Source organism: Seriola dumerili, unplaced genomic scaffold (genome assembly GCF_002260705.1).
Source record: "Seriola dumerili isolate Sdu_G_001 unplaced genomic scaffold, Sdu_1.0 BDQW01000073.1, whole genome shotgun sequence".
Taxonomy (NCBI): domain Eukaryota; kingdom Metazoa; phylum Chordata; class Actinopteri; order Carangiformes; family Carangidae; genus Seriola; species Seriola dumerili.
The window spans coordinates 3,785,329-3,802,963 of NW_019174328.1; the positions used below are offsets into that span (position 1 = coordinate 3,785,329).

Sequence of the window (17,635 nt, forward strand, 5' to 3'; positions counted from 1 at the left end):
GGAATACCTCAAAATAAAAAATAAATAACTGAAAAGGTTCTCAGATTTTAATGTGCTTTACAGAAAGCACCATCAATCAGTTACAAACTCTTAAGACAAACATGTAAATCAATCATAACTGCTGAATTAAAACTGAGAATTAAAGACAGAGAACCGAGAACACACAAATAAAACTTTTTCTTCATTTAACTTTCTACATTTTCTTTTGCATTATGCTCACAGGGTAATGGGGTTGTGAGCAGGGACCATTTTTTTTTTTAAAACACTCCACTCAGTCCTTGGTGCTTTGAACTTAACAGATCGCATCTCTTGGAAAAAATAATGCTCTGTACCAGTAACGGAAAATAAATGTCATGTCTACTGAGTGATGTACTGTGAGTGCAGCCATAATGTCCAGATAAAGTTGTGATTTCCATCTGTCACCCAAGGGCCACCTATAGAAATATCTATCTCAAGTTATTTCTGACTTGCACAGGATTTAGTATTTAGATGTTATATGTGGTGTACTCATGGAAGTCTCTCTGGCTCTGTATGCAGGAGCCTTACAGCCCTTGGTGTGGTTTATCTTACAGCTTTTCCTCCAACAGAGCCATAAAGAAGTTATTCAAAAATAGGTATCGAGCCACTGAAATGCCAGAGTGTCTGTAAAAAATCAACTCTTTTCCCACTTGACGCCGACATGGAAAATAGCTTAAACATAAACGGGTTAAGGTGCATGTAGGAAAGCATGTGCATGTATTTTTCTTAAAAGTGAAAGATAGGATGAAAATGTGTAAAAGACTTATTGGATCTTTGTTTGATGAATTCAAATGAGTTTATTTAGTCTACCTTCTAGCACAGTGCAGATGGTGCAGACTGGCTTGGCTGAGAGCAAAGAGAAACTGGGTCTGTGTTGAGCTCAACGAGGGAGATGGAAAAAGGGAGGGCCTGGAGCTGTGTTTTATCATGCTGGGGGCTAAAAAAATCTAAAAAGGAGGTATGGTTGAACTGATAGGGAGACTTGAAATCCAATATCAGAATTTTTTGATTTAAACAGGCAAAAATATATGTTTTATGTTTTCTTCTGATATTTGATATTATTTTTTATTGAAAAGAGATTGTGTTGAACATATATATCTTTGGCTTTTCCACCAGAATCATATATTCTCATATAAGTTCAAAGTGTCTTTATTGTCCCTTATAGGGAAATTGATTTGTAGCCAGGATATACAAAGACACACATAGCACCAAACATTTATAGACTTGAACAGACAGTATGACAGGATGGCTAGAGTGAAGAATTCATTCATCAAGGTCAAAGTGCAAAAGTCAAATAGGCAGTCTGCAAATAAGTGATCTCCAGGCAACAGTAAAATACTATCTGCCATTTAACAACTGAATAGCAGTGGGTGACCTAAGGGTAACAGTTCATTCTATCAGTATTTAAACGATCAGATATTAACAGTCTGCATGGACTAATATTGATAACAATGCCTGTACAGCTTTACTGATAGTTATGTGAAATCTGAAACTTGAAGGGTTACATGTTTATCTGCTCTAATGTGAGCTGCAAACATTAGCATTTCAAGCTTACTGGCTTACTACCTACAGCAGTGACCAAGAATTACTTCTAAGTAAGACAATATTATGCAAGATAGCATAGCATTACATTTGCAAACACACCGGTTAGCCCTCATCCTCTAAATATCTGTTGGATATCAGAAAGGTGACTGTGACAGCGTTTTCAACCAACTAATGGAGCTAATGTTAGCTCCCCTAGTTAGTTAGCTACAGCTAATAAACTCTGCCAGTTGTTATTTCAGCTGCCAAAATCAATGAGTAGCTGTTTTTGTCCACCTCTGAAATTAAGAACCTCAAAAAATAAATGGAAGCTTTAAAGGCATAGCAACAGTAACAAAGGTCGGGGGTGGTGAATTTAGCTGGCTCATAGACACTCTCCAGTCAGTATGATCTGACAGCTGATAAAGAAGGAGGAACAGGTTTGATTAATTTCAGCTGTGATGAGCTAATGAAAGTGACAGAAGTAGGGGAAATCTGAGCTTGGAGGGGATCCAGAAGGAGGAAAGTGGAGAGACAACCGAGTCAGACCTGGCACTCATTTGAGCTTTTTGTGCTTGAGAGGAAACCATGAGTACAATTAAATAGATGGTGATTTACACAGTAATAGGTTTCCTCCTGTCACCAGACAGATAATGTCCATTTTAACACCTCATTTAGCTTGGTGTTCATTCTCAAAATCTTTTCCCCATTTCATCAAGTGGAAAAAAATCCTCATTGGAATGGAATAATCTATGTTAACAAAGCACTTTTAGATTACTTGATCTTTCTAATTTGTTTTTAATGCAGAGGTAATTTGAATATAGAAGACATTTTAAGTGAACTCATTTCAAGATGGTATCACCTCTTTCATGCTAAATGTTAAATCATGCATCTGCACAGCTGCACAAACATCCACCTGCATGAAACAAGGGAGACTTTCTCTTCCCGTTGGCATTTTTTTCTCTCTTAGAAAGACTGAACAAAAGAGAGAATGACTAACTGAGATGGGTGTTTTTGTAGTGCATCAGGACCAGAGTGCTGTGTAAAACCATCTGAGCCATCTGTCTGGCTCGGAGAATAATGAGGAGACCTGTGCCTTGGTGGACAATTCGATTCAGCTAAGGCCTTCTGTCTATAACAGAAATAGCAGCGGTCTGTTTAGCTTTTAATGCTTCACAGGGCGGTCATGTGCTACACTCAGGGCATTGTGGGACACTTTTAAGGGCCAAAACAGCTGCTTAGATTGTGTTCCTGAAGCACTTTGACTGCATGATGGCGTGAACTCCTCTTTCTGTCTGTGAGGGTTTCATATCCACCGTGTGTGCGTGCACACAAGAAGCCAAGTTATTGGGAGAAATCCAGTTACGGAGGTAAATCAGGGACTGCGCTTACATGCAGGTGCTCGGTAATCAGATTCCACCCCTACCCCCTACCACAGCTTCAAACCAAGGCTGGCATATTAAGTGTATTACACGGATGAGTAACAATGTTTCCTGCTGCACTGCTGCCACAGTGATTGTGAGTTTCCGTCTTAAGTCTTTGTTATGCACAGTTCCTCCTCAGATAAATACACCCAAGAAAAAGACATCTGCTGTCTCCATTAGAAATCTAGCTGAGTTAACCAGATTTCTCTTAATCTTTTTCTCCGATTAAGGAAACCAGGGTTCTTGTTTACATGATCTAGACAAAATCAGGTTAAAGAAATAAAGGCTTAACTAAATTCTTGTTCATTTTGTTAGCCGTTTTGCAATTTGAAGCTACTGTGAATGTGTGTTTTCCCTCTGGCCCACTTAAGCATTTTACTGGCAGCGTTGGTGGTGCTCAACAGTCATGCAAATTAGATCTTGCCAACCTTTGGAGATTACTGTAAAACCAGATTCAGTTTTTCTTCAAGACATACACGTCATGCGTTCCGAATGCTGAGAGAGCCTCGTCTCCATACTGGCCATAAAACATTCCCATGTGGCGTATGGATGTTGTATTAAGAATCAAAACCTCTCCTGTAACTATCTCAATGTGTTTGGTCTTAAGGTAAAACAAACACAACGCAAAGCAAAACAAAAAGTAATGAGTGAAATATAGACAAGCAACTTTAAGAAATTAATTCCATGTTTGTCTTCAGGACAGGACATGATCTGTTTAATGACTGTGGTTGGACAGTGATGTTACTGTAATGACTCTGACCTCTCTGGAGTCCCATCCTGCCTCTTACCTTTTGCAGCCGCTTCCTGACAAAACCACATAACCTGTGATCAATAAATAATGAGGTGATTTGTTTGGAAGTGGTTTCTGCCACAAACTTCTGTGTCTGAGAATGAAGTTCATTAGAGCTGCTCAGCGTGTCAGCGTTTATGCATCGGTGCAGGGTATCTACCCCAACAATCGCATTAATCAACAGCTGAAAGATGCTGTGGGCTATTTTGAAAACATGTCGTATTTGCATAGCAGCGAGGCTTCATTTGTGGAGCTGAAACTTGGCCCAGACACATTAGCAGTGATGTAACTCTCTTTCCCAGCCAGTACAGATCTACGCTTAGATTTATGTATGTGTTCATTTATCCAGGCTGTCTAAATGCATGTTTATCTCATACTAAATACTCTCTCTGTTTTCTGTTTTCTCTTCTGTTCTGCAGGTATGCATTGTGCAAAAGAGGGACACGGAGAAGATGTACGCCATGAAGTACATGAACAAACAGCAGTGCATAGAGAGAGATGAGGTCCGAAACGTCTTTAGAGAGCTTGAGATCCTACAGGAAATTGAACATGTTTTTTTAGTAAATCTCTGGTGACTATCCTATGTTTTTACACTTTCAGTGTGGCCTGCTCTGCCTGTGTCGAGTCATCTGCTCTGTCTGTCTGTTCATTCTGTGTATTTACTTCTCAATAGAGAAGTGCATGCTCACTCTGAGATCTGTTGCAGACCTAAAATAGATGTACTCTTTGTGGATATTATGTTCGCACTGTTGCATGCACTTTATTTTTCTGCATTTGGCACTTAGTGGGGAAAAAAAAAGAAGTTTTTTTTAGTGTCGTTAAGGCTTGAAACAAATCTTCCTCCAGAAACCAACAGCTATTAGCTTAAGAAACAATTTACACAGGAGAGATATTTTGAGATATTAATTCTGACTCTGAGCCCATGAAGCACACATTTGATAATTACTGTGGTTTGAAATGACCTTACTCTTCCCCTGAGTCTGATATGTGGGTGAATGGAGGCTGCTTTCATTATTCAACGCTCATCTCCGAGTGGGACACATTTCTAAATGTAATTGGGGACCTGGCACGGCATTCACGGCATATTACACAAAGCACTTTGCTCCTCTGTAATTGCTGGAATGATACTGCATGTGCTACTCACACTTTCTGTGATGGATTGATTATGTGTAGATAGCAAGTAGATGATTCAAGACAAGTTGTTTCTGAAGTTGTGAATGATCAAAGTTTAATCTAGAGAGAAGATATTTTTGCCTGCTAGAGAAGCTACACTACTTGAACAGACTGAGGGCATTTTAATGAGCGTACAGTAGTAGGCCTGTGTATTTTTTATAGTATAATTCCCTGCAGGAGTATATGGCTGCCAAAGCCTTCTTTGTTCTAGTTTTCCTATGCTGTGCTGCTTGGCTCTGCTCTCTCTCTTTCTCTCTCTCAGACTCAGCACCTAGCACTTTTTCAAATGCCCATTAGTGACAAAGATGCTAAACTGTATCATTGCGGCTATGTGGGAATGAATAGTTTCACACTTTACATCTCCACCTCCTCTCTCTGCTTTTTAAGTCTGCATCACAGAGACGCTCCAGAAAGGGCCTGTCCATCTCAGTGGGAGCACACAGAGAGAAAACATGATCTCAGTCAGCTTCCCAAAGTTGTAACGGTCCCATACAGTTAATTAGTCTGGATCTGGATAATCCACATACACTTGTCTGGGATCATTATCTTTGACATCTGTAATTGTAAGGCTCATTTACATGTATAAAAATAACAATGAGGATAGATAATTACAGCAACATTAAAGGGATAGTTAACACTAATTGCAGAACTTCTAGTGATATCCAAGCATGCAGAGAGACCACTGAGATTTCTGCCTACCATCCTTATGCAATGGATCTAATTAAATTATTTCCTTGTGCTCACAGTATTGAAAAATGGCATTGTGACTCGGGTATTGGTTGTGGAAAGAAACATGGGTGTTGAAGTTTTTTGAGCTACTTGGACCAGAGTAGTTTTTTAATAACATGGGTTGAGATGAACTGACTCTTAAAACAAGAAAAGATGTTGAAGTTTTGCTCATAAAACACCATTAGTGTAAATGCTTGAGCACCAGTGTATCCTAATAGTACTGCAAATGTTTATATTTTTTGCAGAAGTGATAACTTTGGCCTTTAGATGACATCTCTAAACACTAGTGTCTCCTTCCCTCATGTCACTCAGACCTTGCCTGCTTGTATTTGGCTGGTCCTCTTGAAAACCATAGGGAATCTGTCAAATCTGCATAACAAATAGTGAGGGGTGCACGAGGCAAAGGCACGTTCTCGACAGGCCACTGCTGTCAGAATGTATGACAAGAGGGGGAGAGATGGCGTATAAAACCAGCTGTGTGATAGTGTCTGGATGCAGCTGTCTCTGTATGAGTGTGTTGGTGCAGCACGCACAGACTCTGAACTTGGGCAGCTGTGTTGATGTTTTTCAAATGTTACTATCACCAGACTTGTCCCATGCAAAGCCAACAGAGAGAGTATGTTCGTGGATAACCTTTACTCCAGAACACCATTTTTTCTTATGTTGTTGCGCAAACCTAAAGTCAGAAGCTGACTGAAAATACTGTTATGATTGGTTCCCATTCATACAGGACCACTCTGAGGGTCATCTACAGGGACTGAGGTCCTCCCGTGTTGGGCCTTCTCTTTGCTCAAAAATGTATAGTTGAAGGAAAGTTTTGATTTTCCTCCTCCAGCTGGAGAGAGGAGAACAGTAAGTGAGAGATAAAGGAAATCAATTTAAAGCTTGAGTCTATGGTATGTTTGTTATTTTTTCCCCAGTTTAAGCAGACGCTTGATGAGCAACTATGCGTGACAGCGTTGTTATGTGGTGCACCTGTATGCGTCGCGTAAACTGTCTGCTTCATTCAGCTGCTGCCTGAGACGGATTCTCAGCCGGGCAGGTAATGAGATAGGACTGATGAGGATTCTGCTTTATCTTTTCATCGTCTCCCTCGCTGTGTAACAACTAGGTATCTAATTGGTTCACCATGTGGGTATGCTGTTTAACCAATTCCCTGTAGATCATCCAGTTGCCAGTATCCATAGGCTTTTCAATAAGAGCGTCACGAGCTCTGGAGCTTGGCATTTGGGCGCTTCGCTACCTTTTTAATGGACTTGCGATAGACCAGCTGGGGTTTATTTGGGTACTGACTCTTCTCAAAAGCAAACAAAAAAAAAAAAGGAAGATGCAACTCATGAGAAACGCCAGCTTTGATAAAGCTTCATAGGAGTGTTTTTATTGATGCAGTGCCAGGAGGGAGCCTCAGTTAGCCAGAGACGGAGAGAGAATGAGGGAAAACACACCAAGTAGCTGTCAGAGGAAGTAATGATTCCTGCAATCACGGAGAGGAGGGGGAAGGCATCAAGTAGAGAGGAGGGGTGCACAAGACAGCACAAAGAAAGTATATGGCATTGATTTGTTTTGTAAAAAAGAAAAAAGATGTGCAGACTAAGAGGATTTGTAAGGTTTTCCTTCAGCTTTTACCTACACACACAGACACACTTGCTTTCATTGAGACGTCCTGAATTCTGCCGTGCTTTTGAACAACTCCGTCCGTAGCTTCAGAGGAAATTCATTAGGAAGCAACCTTGTGAAAGCCCACACTGAATCCCATCAGCCGGGTAAAGGCTGCGTTAAGCTGGGCGGATGTCAAGTTTGCAGCCCACAGTAATTGCTGCGACCATTCCCTTGCTGCATAGATATGATGTGTAGGAGTCGAGGGTACACTGAATGGATTACCTTGGAGGAGGAAAAATTAACTATCATCTGCTGCACACACCAAATCCACACAAATCCTTGCAAGGATTTGCGACACATGAGAAGACGCTGACTCCCTCTTTCCCTCACATATGTTCGAAACACCAAAGTGCGGGGGTCACCTCTTCCCACCCGGAAGCAGTGAATAACCAGCATTAGGGCGTAGAAATAAATTTGATTCCCATGGTCTGCGGAGTAGAGTACATCATTATAAAAGCAAGATTTCGCCTGAAGCTTTACCTCACAACAGATCACTCTCAAACACCATCACCCCTTCTCCCTGAGGGTTCAGAGACACAGCAGTGAATCATGACCAAATGGACGCTGCCACAGTGCTGTTGACAACAGAGTGGCGAGGTTAGCAAGAGCTGTCGCAGCAACTGTCATCATAGAGTCAGAGCTTTAAACACAGTCCCTTGGGATAATCCTCAAGGATTTTAAAGGTTTCAAAACCAAAACGGGTGAGTCACCAGGAGAAGTGGGATATGGTTGCGTTCCTCTTACTGTCCATCCCTTCACCGGAGTCGGAAAGTGAGCGAGTGGAGTGGTGAGGATGGATGTGCTGTGTCCTGTTCAGCCTCCATTAGGAATATTGATTTCAGGCCTGGATGGAACAAGGCCTTAGGAGACTGGAACAAATTAGCCTCTACACCCCCGGTCAGCAGTTATAACAAGCCCTACGAGAGGGCTTGGCTTTAAATCATCCTCATAAAAGGCAAAATATGGGCTCATTTCCAAAAGCACAGGGGTCTGTTTCTCTAATACAGCAGTGAGCATCCACAGATTATTTTGCCCTCTTCAAGGACTTAGGACTTTTAGTGAAACTGCCCCATACACCACTTTTAAAGAACTTTCCAAGTTCACCTTGTGAAATCAGGCCAGTGGAGGTGTTGTGTCTTAAGGCGACCGGTTAGAGGCCGTTGAGAGGAGAGGCAGCATTCACTCACACCATTGTTGCGGGAATCCTCAGAGGAGCATGTGAGTGTCTTGTGATTGAGTCATGCAGCCAGCTCCGGCGAGCCCATCTCTATCATCAACTTTATGTAGGCCATTGAAACTTCGCAGACCAACTCGAGCCAACAGAATCACAAGCTCTTGTTTCTCTCTCGCTTTTTTTCCCCTCAAAACTGTTCTCCTCTTCCAATGTCCCTCTATTTCCTTCTCTCCGCCCTGCCTCCCTGGGCTCATTTGTCATTGTGGCCTGATTATTTCAGCCTGTTCCTTGTACTCCTTCCAGCCGGCTAACCTCCCTCTCTCGTAGTCGCTGTGACTGTTGCAGCCCAGTCCTGTCATGGCCTTTCCACGTGGCCTCCTCGTGGTTTTGGACAGTAACAGCTCTCCCCAGGCCCCAGATTACTGCAGGCATTCATTCAAACTCTAGGGTTTGACCTGTAACTCCTCTGTGCTCATTATAAACTGCCACTCAATAAATTGTGCTCATTTTTTAGTATGAAGAGCAGCAGAGGGCACATAAAATGAGATTAGTGGCAAAATATTATTTTGACCCATTCCAGTGTATCCACAGATATAAAACAGTTAGTTGCATTAATCAATATTTTTATATCAATAATAGATAAAATGACAATTTTATCTATTCAAATGCAAGGGGTTCCTCAAACCCGCAGAAATAAATTCACCTGACTTTAGCTTGACATAGTATTATATCCTCTTTCAGCTCATAAAACCAAGTGGCAACCTCCAAGGCTGAAAAATGAAGCCAACACGGAAATGACAAAAACTTCAGTTCCTCAATTGACCACTTGAGGCTGGCTCCGACAGCAAGTCAGTCCCCATAGACTCCCATGTTAAAATGCTCAACCTTACAGCAAAAATGAGGGCGTGACTACTTTGAGTGACATGTGGGTGAGCATATGCTTGCCACAAACCGACATGCACCTGGATTAGCCAGGAGTTAGGTGGAGTCTGGCGCTGACAAGATGGCGACGGCGGAGCAGCTCACTCTGAGCAGCTCACTCTGAGTGTCAAAACCATTCTTCAGAAACCTGTGGGTGATGTCACAGAGGCTACGTCCATCTTTATTTACGATCTATGGATCAAACCAACCGTACACTACCTGCCCACCAAGCAGCAGACAGAGTTAGCAACAAGCTGGTGAACAAGCAGTTAGAATAAAGTGTGTAGCTTAGTACTCGTTAACTGTAGCCAGTTCAAGATCTTCTCAATGAGTCTTCAGAAGATACACAGCTGCATTTTAGTTACCACAATGTAATTTTTTTCTTCTACCATGATTGATACTGATGCATATTATATTATGCAAATGTCTATGCATTTGTTTGTACTGTCTCTGCCAAATGCAGGCAAAATTATCAACTTGAATATGATTTTGTAAATGATTTTTCCGATATGTATTTATACACATGGAGGGATGTCTTCTTGATGTTTTGTTTTGTGTTTAATCAGTGCTACTTTCCCACTCCAAGACAGCAGAAGACTCCTTTATTTGATTTTTAGGGGCTGGGGTATAAAATTGTTTGTGTTTTCTCCTCTGTCCCATCCTTGGCAAGAGTCTTAAAGGTGACAGGGCTTGTCAGCGCCAGAGCTTTCATATGCTCCAGTTGTCGGCCCGTATCTGACATCTCCTTGTCACCTCAGTGAAAGCTGGGAAGGAAGTGACAACCAGACCCAAGCTGCTGCAGTCTCTCTCTCTTAGGAGCCCAGATATTTTGGCGGAGGCTCGGGAAGACCGTTTTGTGCAACACTGAGATAGTGAGTGGCGCCTCAGAGGAAGCTCATCTGTCAACTGGATACCAGGAATCAGACTGTGACAATGAGGTGATAAAAAGGTGACAGTGAGGAATCCCTGCCAACGGCAAACAACATCCTGGGGCCGGCCATCTGCTGAGGCAGCTATGTGTTTTAATAGCGTGGCTGATCTTTGAAGGGTCAGGGCAGGTTGGTTTACTTTGTCTGGCTTCGACTGTCATTTCCTCTTGAGTGCAGCCTGCAGGACTGTCTTGTAGTGATGACAGGGTGTCTAATGGCAACTGACGGTAATACAAAGATGAACCTTTGCAGTATTTAAAATAATTTTTTTTTGCTCCTAAGTTGTACAGCTCATAATATAATGCATCAGGGAAAATACTAGGTGTTGTTATTGTGTTCAGTGAATCAGGAGTGTCCGCCCATTATCTATCCTATCGCATGAAAGTCGAGGCCATTTCATCATTTAATCTACGCAGGAGAGAAGAAGAGAAAGACCCAACACTTCTGCAAATGGGTTTTTTTTTTCTGGCAGAACCACCAATCTGTGGATGAGATAGAATGATTTTCACTCTGCAGCAAACACAGGCCCCATTTCTCACTTTATAGAGAGGCAGGAAATTACACCTGAATAGAACCAATCAGAATGTCCCCCTGAGTGTTCAGGACCAAGCCTGAAGATACAGAGGGAACCTGCAGCTGTAAAGCAAAGTAGTACCACCACCACAGTATCGGAGCTTTAATAGGGGAAGTAAAGATTTGGCTCAGCAGCAACCACATTAAACTGCGTTTGATTGAAGAAATCACCAAGGCTCAATTTGTTTCCCTCCTCTCCTGCAAATCGACATGGGGGAGGGTTATTAAGTTATTATTCTGCCTTTATCTGTCGTAGATGAAAAATTTGATTCTGTTGTGCGAAAACAGTTTGTTCACCCGTGTGGCTTCGTGTTGTGTTCAGTGTCTGGGGCAGGAATTGTGGAGTGGAGTGTTACAGATCGCCGAGAGGCTGTGTTTTAATTGGATGTGCTTGATTAGTAAGCCTGATTGACAAAAATGTTTAGTGGTCCACGAGCAGCCTTCAGTGAAGTAACAGTGAGCAAAGACGGTCTGTTTTCAAGCTTTAATTTGACAACCACTTTCTCTTTTCTTGCATCCCTTGCATCACTTTTAAATAAGTGACATGTTATTAGGATAAAGATGGTTGTTACTGTCACTATTACAATATGGTGTGCATGGGTAGAGCCTGCCTGCAGGAAGCAGACACTCATACAGAAACCAAGTCAAGTCTATGCATTGTGCATAAAGGTTTCAGATTTAACATTATTTGTTTAGGTACAATGCAGAGAGAGATGCATGAATAGAGCATGTTTTCACGTGGTCCCACACAGATAAGGACTTATGCCATGTTTGTCCTTGTGTGGGTTTCTGTAAACTTGTGTTTACCGTCCAAGCTTTGCACTCGTGATGTACTGTATGTACTGCATGCAAGAGCATACAAGCTCCTATACTACATGTAGCGTTGTTTGTGTGCTCAGTCGTTGCCTTTGTTTGTGTAGCATGTGTGCTTTCCATACTGGACAGTGACTGAGCGCTGTGTCCTCCTCCCCACTGGTCCCAGGTACTCATTCCAGGATGAGGAGGACATGTTCATGGTGGTGGACCTCCTGCTAGGAGGAGACCTCCGCTACCACCTGCAGCAGAGCGTCCAGTTCAGCGAGGACGCTGTCAAACTCTACCTCTGTGAGATGACACTGGCGCTGGACTACCTTCAGAGCCAGCACATCATCCATAGGTACAAATTCATCTTCTTTTCTAATTTCTCATTTCAATTCAAAGCCTCCGACAGCTTCCAAGCCTTTTGTGAAAATTTGTAAAGACACACATTTCTCCGTAGTCTTTTCTATCGTCACTGTCAACAGCCTACAGAGAAATGACAAAAAATCTATTTAAACCTGTTTACTTGAAACAAGTGAAGAATGCATTTGTTTTAAAGCTGTTTTGAACAATAGCTTTAACTGAAGGCAATTACTCAGTATTTATCTAAAGTATGTAGTAGCCAGTTAGTGGAAGTCATTTTGCAAACCAAAGAAAAAGATTAAAACACCACTTATTGCAGAGCCAACGGTAAACTAAACATTAACATATTATTACCATGTAAAGTTAATATTGCAAATGTGTTAACAAAAATGCATGATAAAGGCATACATTAAAGTTCATTTGGAGTCATGTTTCTGTACACCTGATGAACATAATTCTGATATTAACTCTCCTTTTACATTTTTTTGGTTTCCACCACCTTCCTCTACACCAGCTGGTCGCTAACATTGTGTGTCTGTTGTGCAGTTGAATACAGTGGGTTTATCACAGTTTGTTTTACCACAAACAGTGCTGTTGAGAGCTGTAAGACTGAGCCAAAACAGTAAAGTAGCGAGATGTAAAACCAAAACAAATAACATAATATTCTCAGGGGTTTAATTCAATCTCAAAGCTACAGGACAGACAAATTAAACTTCCATTTAAGTGTTTTTATCTACAATACTCACGTACTCATGTACTCACATACTGCACCCAAAGCACCAGTATCAGCCCATTAAATTATTATATTTTGTTTCATCGAAATAAAAAGCCTCAGCTTCTCCTGCATTGAAAGAATTCAAGGTTCTCAAAACTCAAAATAAGCTCAAAGTTGTTTCTATAAGTTTTAGTATTCAACAGGTTTTGTACATTGTGTTCTGTTTCTTCAGCTTGCAGCAATATAATTGGCGATTGATGTTTTTATTTGGACTCTGAAGTGTATTTGTTACGTTCTCTGTTTTGCACCAGTTATGGCTCACTGCTATATCCATAAACTCATGGCCATAGTCTTAGGACGATTGTATTTGTTATCCTATTGAGAAGTCCACTTAACTTTCTTGAATCTGTTCTAAGAGCAATTAAGATGTGAATTGATAGAAAATAAGAACAAAAGAACAAAAAAGAAGCAAAAGCAGGCAGATTCTCACTCGTTATAAATTCAGTCTTCATTCATTCATTGTGTCTTGGTGCGGGCTTAAATTAATACCTTATCCAGGCATTTGGGCATCCCTGTTTTTATTTACATTACTTTACATACCTAAAGATAGCCCTCATGTGTGTTCCCGTAATTGTTACCATCCATCATCTTCAGCCAGGGTGGACTAGCCATCCGCAGCTTTTTGTCCAGATATGCTTAGCGCAGCAGTAAGTGTGCAGTAAGTGAAAGAGCTGGATCCCTGCAGACTGCAGATTTAGTACCACAGATGGCTGAAAAACAGTTTGAACCTTGTTCAAAACCTCATTTGGGCTACATTTCTTCCTTTAAACAACAGTATAGTGTGTGTGTGTGTGTGTGTGTGTGTGTGTGTGTGTTTCTAGTAGTGCCATCTTGCATGTCTGTGGACAGTGAAGCATGCCTGTGTAGTAAAAATTTACAGTTTTTTATGAAATAACAACAGTAAAAGAAATAATAAGTAACAAAACAGACATGTTGCGTTAGTGATAAAGGAACAGTTTGACATTTTGGGAACAGAAAATATTTGCTTTTTTCCTGGTGTTGAAGGAGACGCTCATTCATCTTCATGTTTGTGTGCTCAGTATAAAGCTGGGTCCTGGGGATGGTTAGCTTAGCTTATCGTAAAGACTGAAAACACAGGGAAACAGCTAGTCTGGCTCTGTTAGCTGAAAAAGCTAAAACAAAGTCCACCTACTAGCAACTCTAAAATTTCACATTATAGCTTCTTTGTTTAATCTGCATAAAATGGGGGTAAAACAACAAGTTACATTTTCACCTCTCGGAGCCTCACCTGGTTGCCTGGCAACCTCACGGTGCATCCTCATAGGTGTACATATAATAACTCTCATGCGTTTCATGTATATTATATAACATTACAGGCTTGTATAATGCTATGTTCAATGAGGCAGTTACTCTCTCTCCTTTTACTTCACAACAGGGAGCCACTGACTCTTTATTCCAAGTCCAGTTGGCAAACATGTCCCAGATGTACATTTCAAAACTACCATCAGTAACAGGCGACAAATCGTCCTTATTGTATTTATGCTTTTTTTTCAATGTTTTTCCACCCTCTCCTTGACATCAACTGTTCTGCCTCTGACACAGTTGTGTCTACTCTCAGAGCCGTAATCCAATCCCTAGGTATCCATGGCCGTCCCCAGCTCTACAATTTTGTTCCACCCTGTAAGTTTTTGGCAGGAGAATACTATACAATTATTTTGTTGCACCAACTGAAGGAAGAAGGGTCTCTGGTCTCCTAGCAACAGTCAGCTGCCACCATGCCCAAGGAGGTAAAATTAGTCCTTTGAGAAGAAGGGAAGTAAAAGTGGAGAGTCTTCTCTTCTCTTCTCTTCTCTTCTCTTCTCTTCTCTTCTCTTCTCTTCTCTTCTCTTCTCTTCTCTTCTCTTCTCTTCTCTTGTCTTCTCTTCTCTTCTCTTCTCTTCTCTTCTCTTCTCTTCTCTTCGCTTCTCCTCTTCTCTTCTCTTCTCCTCTTCCCTTTCCTCTTCTCTTTGCCTCTCCTCTTCTCTTCTATTCTCTTCTCTTTGCTTCTCCTCTTGTCTTTGCTTCTCTCTTCGCTTCTCTTCTCTTTGCTTGTCTTCTCTTTGCTTCTCTCTTCGCTTCTCTTCTATTCTCTTCTCTTTGCTTCTCTTCTTTGCTTTGCTTTGCCTCTGTTCTCTTCTCTCCTCTTCTCTTTGCTTCTCCTCCCTTCTCTTTATCATATACGTAACACGTTAAAAGCTCTACATATTAGATCGCCTCACACTAGAGGTTTGTTCCTGCACAAAATGTGAAATCACTTTACATGCCGTTTCATGTTGGATTGGTGTTTCTGCACTCGCTGCAAAATGAATGAAACACTAAGTGAATTTTGTACTTCAAACAAAATAGCACAATGCTACACTGGCAGTTGTATCAGGATTCCTCCTGTGAACATGTATGTATTTCCCTCCAGCCTTGTGCTGCTGGATCGTTTTGGCAGATGATATTAGCATCAGCTTGGCGTTGCAGAGCCCCAGCGAACACATGTGTCCTATGGGGTGTGTCGATGCCCTCTGCGGACCATGTGTATTCTCCACACCAGCGTGACGTGCGGCATAATTAAATAAGCTGTGTGCGCTCTGTTAATTGCCTGTGGAGGGCTTGGAGAGGCTGGAAAATATCGAGGATGTGTGTGCATGGGTGTGAGTGTGTGCCTGAATGTGTGTGTTGCATGGGTGGCCAGTGTAAAAAGCATGTGCAGACAAACCTGCCAGAGCCTCCAGGGGGATCGGTGATGGTTGTGTTCTCATGCACCCAGGCAATGTTTGAAATGCAGAGAATGAAAATTTTCTCCATGTCGATCTCTCACTGACACACACACAGACACACACTTAACATGTTGCACCAACATGTAATTCACACATGCATCAGCCTACAAAAACACCTCCCACAGACTTTCACATCCACATATACTGTACACATCTTATCCCAGTGTTTGCCACCTGACCACAAACAATGATGGCCTGAAAAACTGTGTTTTCATTTCACTGGAAAATCACAGAGTGAAGGAACTAAAAGCACCATAGTACTCCATGTAAACAAATAATCATATTGGGTTCATGCATTAAAGGCGCTTAATACTAATTTAGTAATATTAACTTATTTTCATCTTGCTATGAGCCATTGGGTCCTACATGAACACAACATTTTCTGCCGCAGTTATGTGTTTGGTTACTTATGTCTGTGCTGCTCTGTTTGGGCTCTTTTCGTTGGTTTGAAGTGAGCATGGGTCTGTTAAATAAAACATCATGTCACGCATCTCCAGACACCAAAACACAATACATTTTAATGTAAGATTGATGACAGTTGTGAGGTTGTTATATTATTTTGTCAATCAAATTTGATCAAACCATATTAGCCGCTCCACTAGATGAAGCAGATTCACTTTTTTTCTAGGTTTAAACTCTTAATTAGTAAAACCTGTTTTTCCAAACTTAAAGGTCATGTATTCTTCTATGATTAGTGTGCATGTCTGTGTTTGTCTTTTTCAGAGATGTCAAGCCAGACAATATCCTGTTGGATGAGCAAGGTAAGGATGTGAACTGTTGGCAGCAGGTCTCCTCTGATAGTAAAGTCCACAAACTGGATGAAACTGGATGTCCAGTTGAAGTCACAGGAGAGCTTGACTAAAGCAAAGGGTTGCAGAGTCTGGAATGTGGCGATAATGCTCTGGATGACGTCACACGCGTTTGCGTTGAGTTAAGAGGGGGGTTGGGGGTGGACAACAACAAAGATGGTGTGTGAGAACTCCTGCGTATGTAGTATGGATGTAGCCCCATGGCTAACAGTTAAATGTCTGGGCTGCAGAAAGTATACAAATATATAAATACAAATATAATCGCAATATTATTACTCCATCCCTGACTTAAAATATCCATTTTTATGCAGATGATACTGTTTCTATAACCTCAAGCTTGGGTTGAATGTTGCTAAAACAAAAGATGTTTTATTCTGAAGAACCCATAATTCTTTTGCATGTTGCTTCAGATCATACATAATCCACCTTAAAACAACTTGATGCACTTTACCACTGTGTCATTTCTGAATCACCAGTTACCATTACTGTTATATCTGCATAAAATATGTATCCTACTAAAGCTGCCTGGATATCACATCTGTGCTCTTAAAATGCTGCCCTCAACACAGATCTGAGGACTGCTTAACTACTAGTACCCCACCAGTAAATGCTGAAAATGGGAACACTGCCTCCCAGTACACTGCAGCATATAAATGGAAGGACTTGAGCATCTTATTCCACTTGATGAATTCAAACTATTTATTTAGAACATTTTTAGAGATTGTATGTGCTTATTATTGATGTCTCTCTTTTCTTGTTTCTTGTAGTTATATATACGGTTACAAAGGTTATATAAAGGTTATACATAAATATGTCCATAATACATTTGTGTGTCTAAAACATCCTTTAAGTCTAACCTGTTATACTTAACCTGTTATTGTATAGTTATGTACGTAAGAAAAGTGTGAATTATGTAATAGCCAAACATTTTAAATGCACAGTATCCAGACAGCCGTGAGATTCTGGAGTCCATCCTGACAAGTAAGATACACAAAAATGACCCTGCAGGCTTCTAATGAGTCACAACAGTAACAAGATCACAGGAGTGATGGATGTGTATCTGACACACAAAACTACGAGGACACATTGATCCAGTTTACTGAAATGTCAGGTTTTGTTTTCCTTCCTTACATATTGAAATCTTTCATTTTTTATGTCATCATAGACATTTATTTAAAAATACCAAAGATCAGATGCATTTTGTTTTGATGGAT

The 17,635-nt window shown here is 41.1% G+C and overlaps 1 protein-coding gene across 1 annotated transcript in view; it reads left to right on the forward strand.

The window, feature by feature from the left end:
* Nucleotides 1–17,635, forward strand: part of stk32c (serine/threonine kinase 32C) — a 78,946-nt gene that overhangs the window by 49,610 nt on the left and 11,701 nt on the right. Inside the window, exons 3-5 of the mRNA XM_022743647.1 lie at nt 4,173–4,324; nt 11,894–12,067; nt 16,336–16,373. Coding sequence (XP_022599368.1) covers nt 4,173–4,324; nt 11,894–12,067; nt 16,336–16,373 — 364 coding nt within the window. The remainder of the gene's footprint in view (nt 1–4,172; nt 4,325–11,893; nt 12,068–16,335; nt 16,374–17,635) is intronic.